Below are 10724 nucleotides of genomic sequence, written 5' to 3'. Positions count from 1 at the left end.
CTCGGAGCCCTGGGAGAAGCAGGTGCTGTAGCACTGGGACTGGGTGTCGGTGGGTCGCAGCGTGACCTCCATGTACTTGAGGGTGCCGTCGGAGTTGAGCTGGAGCTTGGGGCTGGAGTGCTTGAAGAAGTCCCGGGAGGGCGACTCGCTGAGCCAGCAGCAGCAGTAGGGTGAGACGGCGGCGCGGCCCCTGCGCCGGAGGCACCTGGCGGCCAGGACGGTGACAGTGGCCAATGCCACCGTGCTAACGGCTGCCAGCGCGATGATCAGGTAGAGGGTCAGGTCCGGCTTCTCCTTGGCACCAGCCAGGAAGTCCCGAGGCTTGTAGCTCTCCTCCGGGGCTGCCTCCTCCAGGGCCACGGTGATGGTGGCAGTGGTGGAGAGCGGTGGGTCGCCGTTGTCCGTCACCTGGACAACGAGCTGCTGCACTGCCATGTCAGTGTCCTGGAAGGCACGTGCCGTCCGCACCTCCCCGGTGTGCAGAGACATGTGGAACAAGGAGGGGTCGGTGGACTGTGGCAACAGCCGGTACGAGAGCCAGGCATTGTACCCGGCATCCGCATCCACCGCTGTCACCTTGGTGACCAGGGAGCCCGGTGGGGCAGACAGCGGGACCCTCTGGGGTGCCGAGACATCGCTGTCACTGGCAGGGTGCAGGATGGTGGGGGGGTGGTCATTCTGGTCCAGCACATAGATGTAGACAGTAACATTGGCATGGAGTGGGGGGGACCCCGAGTCCCGCACGGCCACAGAGACCGGCAGAACCTGCAGCTGCTCAAAGTCAAAGGTGCTCTGAGCGTAGAGGTTGCCATTGTCAGAGTTGATGTGGACGAAGGAAGAGATGGGGGAACCCTGCATTTGGCCACTCACTATGGAGTAAACAAGCCGGGAATTATCCCCGTCGTCAGGGTCTGAGGCAGAGACAGTGCACAGCAGGGAGCCAGGCGGGTTGTTCTCCTCGAGAAAGGCATCGTAGGAGGGCTGCAAGAAGCGTGGGGGGTTGTCATTCACATCAGATATATTGAGGAGCAGTGTGAGTGTTGTGGTGAGGGCAGGAGACCCACCATCCCGGGCGATCAGCACCACTCGGTACTGTGAGGTGGACTCTCGGTCCAGGCTCTCCCGGGTGACCAGGGAGAAGTGGTTCTGAAGGGACCTGATGGCAAAAGGCACATCAGGGGAGATCTGCAAGCTCACATCCCCATTGGCCCCTGAGTCTCGGTCCCGGACATTGAAGAGCCCCACGACAGTCTCTGGTGGGGTGTCTTCTGGCACCGGATTCAGCAGGGAGGTGAGCAGCACCTCTGGGGGGTTGTCATTGGCATCCTCCACTTGCACCTGCAGAACACAATTGCCCTCCATCTCTGGGACCCCTCCGTCATGGGCTCGCACATAGATCTCATAGAAAGGTGATTCCTCAAAGTCCAGGGCCCCACTCACCCGGACCTCACCACTGTGGGGATCCAGGGAGAAGAGCCTCCGCACCGAGTCGGAGGTGTGAACCCCGAAGGAGTACTGTGTCTCCCCATTGGGACCCTCGTCGGGGTCAGACGCGTTGATCCGGAGGAGCAGGGCCCCCACAGGTGTGTTTTCCGGGACTCGCACCCTGTACGTGGTGCGGTCACAGGTGGGAGCGTTGTCATTGACATCCAGGACCAGGACTGTTATCTGTGCTGTGCCCGAGCGGGCTGGGCTTCCCCCGTCCACGGCCGTCAGCACCAGCTGCAGTTCTGGCTGCTCCTCCCGGTCCAGGGCACGCTCCAGCACCAGCTCCGGGAAGAGTTTGCCATCCGGCTGCTGCTTGACGTCCAGGGAGAAGTGGGAGTTCGGGCTCAGCCTGTAGGAGCTCACAGCATTAGTGCCCACATCGGGGTCCTGAGCACTCTCCAGGGGGAAGCGCGCGGCCACCGTGGCAGACTCGGCGATGCGCAGGGTGCGCTGGGCGGTGGGGAAGCTCGGGGAGTTGTCGTTCACATCCAGGATCTCCACTTCCAGGCGGAAGAGCTGCAGGGGGTTCTCCGTCAGCACCTGCACCGACAGCACGCAGCTGGCAGCTGCTCCGCACAGACGCTCCCGGTCCAGCCGCTGGCTCAGCACCAGCGTGCCGCTGTCCAGGCGCACGGCGAAGTGGCGCGAGCTCTCCTCGGAGCCCAGGCGCAGCCTGCGACCCGGCAGCTCCTCCACCTTCAAGCCCAGGTCCCGGGCCATGTTCCCCACCACAGTTCCCACCTCTGACTCCTCAACCACCGCGTAGTGGATCTGCCCGGAGACCCGGCCCCAGCCGCAGAGCAAAAACAAACTCAGTACTTGCCATTTCCAGGCGGGTCGCTGGAGGCTGACGCTCTCCATGTCCGTGCGCGTCTGGCCCGGGACACGGCAGGCACTGAGGAACTGCGATAAAATCCCTGGGTCTCTCTTCCACGGCTTGGAAAACAGCTCCGGGGCTCCGGCAGGCTGCGGCTCCGGCTGTCAGCCTCCGAGCAGAGGGGGTGGGCTGGGGGAGGGGAACTGAATCACAGCCCCAGCGCGGAGGTGGGAGGGAGGGGGGTTGGGGGGAGAAGCAGATTTCCCCCCCTCGCTTCAGATCAGCGCCCAATTGGCCGAGAGCTCCGTCCCCTCTCAGCCGGCAGTGGCTCTGGAGGTGAGGGAAGCAGGGGCCTGAGCCGGCAACAGCGGGGCTGCCACCCCCGGCCTCCCCTCTGCCAGCCTGACTCACTTGCTCCGACAGCTCGCTTTGCGTTCACAGGGAAACTGCACGTCCTGGCAGCCTGGAAGCTAGGTACAAACCCTCCCTGTGTGCTCCCCCTTCCACAATGGGGGCTTCACATCGTGCCCACACACAAAGGGCAGCTGTCAGGAACGCACGCCAAAGGACTTTTCATGCCTGATGAAAAGGTGCTTGTTAGAGCCCTGAGGTGCCAAGGGCTCTTCTCCCACCCCTCTTCTCCCCCCCAGCTAATGCTTTGGCTGCTGCCTGCACCCCATCATTGCCTCTCTGAGTGAGGCATCACTGGCACCAGTACCACCACCAGCCAGGAGACTGTGCACTGAAACAGGGATGCCCACCCCTGCCAGCCCACCTGAGGGAGTGGGAGGCTGAAGGTGGGAAGGCAAAGACAGGTGAGCCATTCAATGCCAGAGTACAACTGCTCCCAAAGCACACCTGACTGGAACCCCTTCCTCACCCTGGGACAAGGAAGAGATCAGACTTCACAGTACCCAAATCACTGCAAATACATAGAGCCGGACAACAAGGCCACTAGAACACCCCTGAATCACAACACCGGGTCAGGATGTCAGACTGGGAAGGAGGCCCAAGCCTCCCACCTGGCAGACACACACACTGACATTCTGCAGCAGACACGGCTTTGCAGCCCTGCAATCTGAGGACAAAAGCAGAGGTCTCGGCCTCCCCAGAGGGGAGCAAACCGTAATTGCCTCCTCTCCCTGTCACTGAGGATGATGGCAAGCTGCAGGGTGTTAACTCAGCTCACATCCCTGCAGAAGCCTTGTGCAGTCATAGAATCATAGGATGGCCTGGGTTGGAAGGGACCTGAAAGACCATCTAATTACAACCCCCTGCCATGGGCAGGGACACCTTCCACTAGACCAGCTTGCTTGGAGCTCTGTCTAACCTGGCCTTAAATACTTCCAGGGATGGGGCAGCCACAGCTTCTCTGTGAAATCTGTGCCAGGGCCTCACCACCCTCCCAGTAAAGAATTTATTCCTAATGTCTAATCTAAAGATTCTCTGTCAGCTTGAAACCATTCCCTCATGTCCTGTCACTACATACTCTTGTAAAAAGTCTCTCTCCACCTTTCTGTCCCTGGTGCATCCACCTTTCTGTCCCTGGTGCACTGAAGGCCACCCTGCCCTCTCTTGGGTGCACACAGACCCTGGGGTCTGGGGTCTGCACTGGTGTGGCAGGCAGGGGTCCTGCCTGGGACCCTGCCTGCCCCCACCACCTGGGCACCAAAGGGACCTGAGGGAACAGTGAGAGAGGCTGAGGGGACCAGTGCCTGGGACAGTGGCCGGTGACAGGGACACCATCCTTCTGGCAAGGACAGACACGGTGGAGGTGCTGCTTCCGAGGGTCCTCCCTCCCCTCTGCAGCAGTTCCCTGCCTATTCCAAGAGCCGTGAGGCGGGACCACCCTGCTGCCAGTCAGGGAGAGACACAGCGAGGACTGGTGAGAGCACTGCGCGGGTCCCACCTACTGCCCGCTCCGGAGGAGGGGAGAAGGCTTCCTTAAAGAGCCAGTGCAGCAAAACGCTGCATTGGCTCTTTAAGATTCCACAGGGATCTACAGAGACCAATAAAGGTATATAGAGACCAATACCTGTTTGGAGGTACTTATTTTCGGGGTGCATCTGGCAGTGCCACCGGCAAGGAGCTGTCACAGTAGCCTTGACTCTGGAATGTGCCCTGTCCCCATCCCAGGCAGGGCCCCAGACAGCACAGTGGGGTGACAGACAATGCTGCTGGCAATACAGGGTGCTGTGCCCCTGGTAGTGGGTTTGGTGCTGCTGTGGTGCCTCAGCAGAAGCCCCCTGTGAAGCCCACATGGTCTGGGAGAATCCACCCAGTGTCCCAAGATGGCTCAATCACCAAGGAGCTGGAGCAAGGGCTTCACACAGGGGATTCTGCTGTTGCTTGAGTCTGTCAAAGCCTGGGATAGGGACAGTGACAAGGCAGAAAGGGTATGGGGTGTCTAGGAAGGGTATGGGTGTCTAGTATGGACAAGGAAATGTTCCCCATTCCAGAGGGCCAGAGCTCTCCCTGTGGAAGGGCTCCAACCCAGACAACCCAGGGATCACTGGAGATCCTGCAGAGTGGGATCCCTCATGGCAGGACACACTGCCTGCTACAGACAGGGCCAACACCCTCCCCTCTGCATCAGTTTTGGGGGCTGGCTGTGTCCTGCAAAACAAAGAGGTGTAAAGCCTTTGCAGGCTTGACACGGGCTGTTGTCACTACAAAGACTGAAAATCCAGGGTTCGGTGCCAGCCCAGCTGATTTCTCACTGCCAGTGCCTTTCCAGTGTAGTGCTGGAGAGTAGGAGGGAGTCATGGCTCAGGCTCAGGCTTCCTGCCTGCCTGGTATCACCTCCTTCCACCCCACTCTCAAACAATTTGCTGCCCCCATCCCCAGAGGCATCTTGCCAGGACCTTTTGGTCGAGGGGACATCCTTGTCCCCAACCTGAGCACAGCCTGCACAGTGCAGAGGAACACTTGCTCCTGCAGCTGCTGCAGCCATTCCCACCTGCCAGAAACCAGAAGTGCTGAGTCTGAGCAGTGACGCAAGCAGGGGGGAAAAAAAAAAGGGAAAAAAAAGGCATAAAATAATTCTGAGAGGTTTCTGCCTCCATCTGTGATTTGGCCACACTGAGCAGGCGGCACACGCAGCCTCACACCCGTGCACAGCTTCCGCTGCACCTCACTTCCTTCTGCTCTGAGGAACCGGTCGCTCTCACTCACAGCCTCCCAGCAAGGACAAATCACCAGCACCAGCCACCTTGGAAACCCACCAGATCCACCACCACCCCCATCCACTGGATCCACTACCTGGCCTCACCTCTGAGGATTGAAGCACTCCTGTCATTGAAAGCTTTCCAATTAAGCTGCACAATTCCCATCGGGAAAGAAGCACAGGAGCTGCCTGCCATGCGCAAACGCCTTCCTGCCTGCAGTTTGCTCAGTCAGGACATCAGACATCACCCAGAGATAGCATATTACAAACCATGCAGAGCTTAGAATAAGGTTTTTGAACAACATCTGAGTGGAGGACTCCCCATCCTGCTCAGAGCCACAGTCCAGCTCAGTGGAGCCCTGCAAACAACTGGGACAATCTTCAGTCCCACACCTCCACCCTGAAGGAAACACCATCACAGAGCTTCCATGGAAACAAAACCAGAAGCGTCAGGAGTCAAACATGAGGAGCAGCACAGATGGGAGGGATGCTCTGTGGCCACGGTCTGTCACACAGAGGAACCAGCATCATCCTTCAGCTTTTTGTGCTACACTGTGGGTAGTGACACCCTGGTCCCCCACTGGCAGCTGGTGGCTCCCAGCCCCATTTGCACCACCACCTCTTCAGTCCCCACCAGGGCACAGAGACTGTGTTCCCACCCACTGCAAGTGCTCCCCTCGGCTCTCCTATTGCAAAGGGAAGGAAATACCATCAGCAACAAACTTTGTGCCAAGGATTTACAAGTGGTTGCAAGCTGACCTCAGGCTCCACCGGTTACTCACGCAAGGCGTACCCAAAACTGCATCCAAAAGAAACGTTTGCCAGCCTGAGCAAACTGACTCACTTGATCCTGCTCAGCACGGTGCAAATGTCACTGACACTCAGGACAGCTCACGTGACTCCAAAGAAGGCCTGTTCAGCCATAGCTGACCACTCTGTACAGGCACGGCGCGACTGGACATCCCTCCCAACCCCAACACGCCGCCAAACACGTATGGCACAAATGAACCGTGGCTCTGCCCGGCGCTGGGACATGCCAAGGAAGGAGCTACATTACCTCGGCAGGTGCGGGGAGCCGGCTGGCAGTGCCCACGATCTGGTGGTACAGCCCTGGCTCACCATTCCTTATGGTGCTCTGACGGCTCCCCAGGGGGCTGGAAGTGAAGGGCTTTTTACACAGGAGGTCACTCTGGCGAGAGTCCGTGGTGAGATAGACCTGGTGGTAGAAGTTGGGTGGCGTGAAGCCACCCCGCACAGCATCGATGTGGTGGAAGGGCCCTGGTGTCCTGTATGTGGTACTCCTGGAGCTGTTGAACAGCTCCTTTGACTGCCTCCACTTGTAGCACTTGAAGATGCCCACAGACAACATGGTGATGAAGAAGGCTGCTGAGACCAGAATCACAGCCAGGATGAGATAGAAAGTCACATGTTTCCTGGGGTCATTGACAGGTGCCACATCAGCGAGGTCAGTGAGCACCTCCTTGACCATTTCGGCCACAGAGATGGAGACAGTGGCAGTGGTGGACAGCACAGGCTCCCCGTGGTCTTTCACCAGGATGACCAACGTGTGCTGAGGAGGGTCATCCTCGCGGAGCTGGCGGGCTGTGAAGATGTCCCCATTGTACAGCCCAACTGAGAAGAGGCTGGGGTCAGTGGCCTGCAACAGGGTATAGGAGATCCAGGCATTGTACCCTGCATCTGCATCCACCGCCACCACCTTGGTGACCATGTGCCCGGCGGGAGTGCCGGGTGCCACCACATCGGGATAGGTGGCAGAGCTGTTGGGGTGGGGGTACAGCACGGTTGGGGCATTGTCATTGACGTCAGTGACAAACACACTGACTGAGACATTAGTGGCCAGAGGCGGAAAGCCGCCGTCCTGGACCTGTACCATCATGCTGAACTCCATCTGGTCCTCGTAGTCCAGGGAGGTGAGCAGGTAGAGGGTGCCGTTCTCCCGGTTGATGGAGAAGAGGTGGCCCACAGTGGAGTCACCCTGCAAAAGGCTATAGGAGAGGTGGGCATTGCGCCCAAGGTCTGGATCTGTGGCGCTCACGTTAAGGATGGGAATGCCAGGCATATTGTTCTCCAGAACATACACATCGTAGGAGTCCTGGGAAGACTTGGGCGCGTTGTCATTGACATCTGACACCTGCACCAGGATGTGTTTTACTGCTGACAAGGGTGGCGAGCCCGAGTCCCTGGCTGTGATAGTGATGTTATACTCCGATGCCTTTTCCCGGTCCAGAGCTCCTTCTGTTTTCAGTGTGTAGTAATTTTTGAGTGAAGAACTGAGCATGAACGGGATCCCAGGGGAAATGAAGCAGTTCACCTGGCCGTTGTCATGGGAGTCTGAGTCTGTTACACTCAGCAGAGCTACGACTGTCCCTGGAGCTGCATCTTCAGGCACAGGGCTGTACACAGAAGTCACTGTCACCTCTGGAGCATTGTCATTCACATCCACAACTTCCACCAGCACTTTGCAATGAGCCACACCAGGAACAACTCCCTTGTCTTTAGCCTGTAAGTAAATCTCATACAGCTTTGCTTCCTCATAGTCCAGCTGTCCCTTGACCCTCAACTCCCCTGTGGCCGAGTCCAGAGCAAAGAGTTCCCGTACCTTGGCGGGGGTGTGGCTGCTGAAGGAATAGACGATGTCTCCATTGGGCCCATCATCCAGATCATATGCACTGATCCTGGCGACCAGGGTTCCGCTGGGCGTGTTCTCCCTCACACTTGCCTTATAGGTGGACTGGTTGAAGACCGGGGCATTATCGTTGGCATCTACAACGTCAATGTGGATCTGCACATGGGCCGACCGTGGTGGGCTGCCTCCATCCAGCGCAGTCAAGACCAAATTCAGCTCCTTCTGCTCCTCCCTGTCCAGCTCCTTCTCTAGCACCAGTTCCGCGTACTTGCTGCCATCCACCCTCGTCTGCACGTCGAGCGCAAAGTTCGGGTTGGCGCTCAGCTGGTAGGTCTGCAAAGAGTTAATTCCCACATCGGGGTCTTGCGCGCTCTCTAGCGGGAAGCGCGCTCCTGCCGCCACAGACTCACTGATTTCCAGCCTCGCCTGGCTGCTGGGAAAAACCGGATCGTTGTCATTGATGTCCTGGATCTCTACGGTGCCGCTGTACAGCTCCAGCGGGTTTTCCACCACGATCTCAAAGCTGAGGGAGCAGGGAGAGAGCGCGCCACAGAGCTCCTCCCGGTCTATCCGCTCGCTCACCAGCAGCGCCCCGCTCGTCAGATCCACCCCGAAGTACTTCTTGTTGCCGCCGGACACCACCCGCAGTCGGCGTCCCGGCAGCCGCCCGAGGTCCAGCGCCAGGTCGGCTACCACATTCCCCACCGCGGAGCCTCTCCGCGCCTCCTCGGGAATCGCATAGCGAATCGCGGCGGAAACCCAGTCGGAAACGCCGAACAAAAGCAAGAGGCTCAGTACCTGCCCCGTCGTCACCCCGCGGCTCCTTACAGCAACGCCGTTCATCGCACAGGACGGCCGCGCTCTCCGCTTCGCCCCCCCGCCCCGGCTACAAATCCTCAGCTCTCCCCGTCATGCCGCTGCCCAGCGGCCCCGGGAAGCGGCGGCGGAGAGCCGGGCATTGCTCGGCGGGCTCGGCGGTGACTCACTCCCAGAGTCTCTCTGAGACCGTCTGCGCCTCATCCCGGCTCCGAGCGGGGCCGGGCCGCCAGTTCCCCCCCGCTCCATCATTGGCCGACAGCGGCACACAGAGTCCCGTCCAATAACTGCACAGAGCGCAGGGCTCCAAAGCCCCTCCGCGGGGCCGCCGCCGCCGCCGAGCCCCGCCGGAGGGAGAGCGGCGACCCCGGCCCGAGGACAGCGGGGCTGGAGCCGGCAGAAGCTGAAGGGAGAGCACAGCCCTGACAGAACCCCCGCTATAAGGACAGGCGGGCTGGGAGAGCGCTGGCGGGGGCAGGGTGGATGGGGCACGGGGACTGCGTGTGCGGGCAGGAAGGTGTAAGAGTTGGCGGAGAGGATGACGCCAAAAAGGGCGATACGGAGACGTGGGGTCTTTGGTGTATGTTTGTGTCCCGGGAACACCTCGTTAGAATGAGGCAGAGGGAGTAAGAAGGGGAGGTGGAGCAGGCGGGAGGAGAAGTGGGGAGGGTCGTCCGGGGTATGCAGGGCACCGAGGGGGAGCCAGTACCGGCACCAGCTTCCAGTGTCCCTCAGGACCTTCAGGATACCGGTCATCCCACCCAAGTGCTTGGTTAGCCCCTTCCTGACATCCCACGGAGTCGCGACGTGGCGGCTCAGTGTGTCACCAAAGCAGCGTCGCCGGCACAGAGACGACACTGATTTCGTGCTGCTGAGTTACGAGCAGCTGCTCCGGCTGCAGCACAGAGTCACGCCGCGGGGAGGCTCCCGCCGCAGGATTCCAAGGAGCACCGCCCCTCCTGCGGGATCCCCACCGCCACCACTATCCCAGCAGGCATCTTTCCCGACAAATCGTAGAAATCTCGGTTTAATACGCCCTCCTGCGCTCGTCACCTCCCAGCTCGCTCCCTGGTACCCTTCTTCACCAGCCAGACGCAGGGAAATCACGGTCGGCGACGTGCAGGCTCACCGGGGCCGGGAATGGATCCCGTTCCCGTGCAGCAAAGCCCAGCAGGTCCGGCACCGTGTAGACCCCGGCACCGGCAGTTCCTGGGCGAAAATCAGCCATTTCCTGAGCTGCCTGCCTGCCTTTGGGGTTGTTGCTGTCATCAACGACCCGTGATACTCTGAGTTTTCCGACTTCTCGCACACCCCTACTGATAAAAAGACCCCAAATTTCGGCCCTTGTTGTCCGACACTCGCACAACTGCTCAGCTGTCACGGTGTAATGAGAAGGGGACGAGGAAGTCTGATAAGGGAGCACCAGGAGCCCTGTCAAAACCCGGCTGTGACACAGTGTCCAGGCGTGTCTTCCCACAGCCGAGGTTGCTAAGGAAGAGACAGTGATGTCCGTGAAATAAACCGAACTTGAAATCACCTCCCACGTGTTCATTCGCTTCTTTTAAAGCCCTGCGGAAGCGGTTGGGAAACGTTGTGGCTGGTTATTTGTTACCCCGCTACTTGTAATGGCTCAGCTCGCTGCGCAGGGGCTGCAAATCACCCGCACCAACGTGGGAGACACGACATTCGCCAGAGCGAGAATGACCTCGACTCTGTCGCGTGTCCTCGCCCCGCACAATTGTAATAACTACCGTGAGCACACGGGATCCACCCAGAGATGAAATATTTCT

At 59.4% G+C, this 10724-nt stretch overlaps 2 protein-coding genes across 2 annotated transcripts in view; both read right to left on the bottom strand.

The window, feature by feature from the left end:
• The window catches only part of LOC103764054 (protocadherin gamma-C5), a 29764-nt gene extending 27036 nt beyond the window's left edge, over positions 1-2728 (bottom strand). Inside the window, exon 1 of the mRNA XM_018073517.3 lies at positions 2-2728. Coding sequence (XP_017929006.2) covers positions 2-2349 — 2348 coding nt within the window. The 5' untranslated portion in view covers positions 2350-2728. The remainder of the gene's footprint in view (position 1) is intronic.
• Positions 2729-6519: 3791 nt separating this feature from the next.
• On the bottom strand, positions 6520-8961 carry LOC115307532 (protocadherin gamma-C3-like). Its single transcript, XM_029960213.1, has one exon. The coding sequence runs from the start codon at positions 8959-8961 to the stop codon at positions 6520-6522; it is 2442 nt and encodes an 813-aa protein (XP_029816073.1).
• Between the last annotated feature and the right edge of the window lie 1763 nt (positions 8962-10724).

The sequence above is a fragment of the Manacus vitellinus genome, unplaced genomic scaffold (genome assembly GCF_001715985.3).
Source record: "Manacus vitellinus isolate BGI_N305 unplaced genomic scaffold, ASM171598v3 scaffold_25_pilon, whole genome shotgun sequence".
NCBI lineage: Eukaryota > Metazoa > Chordata > Aves > Passeriformes > Pipridae > Manacus > Manacus vitellinus.
The sequence above is the reverse complement of the archived record's forward strand: the minus strand, read 5'-3'. Positions and strand labels throughout refer to the sequence as shown.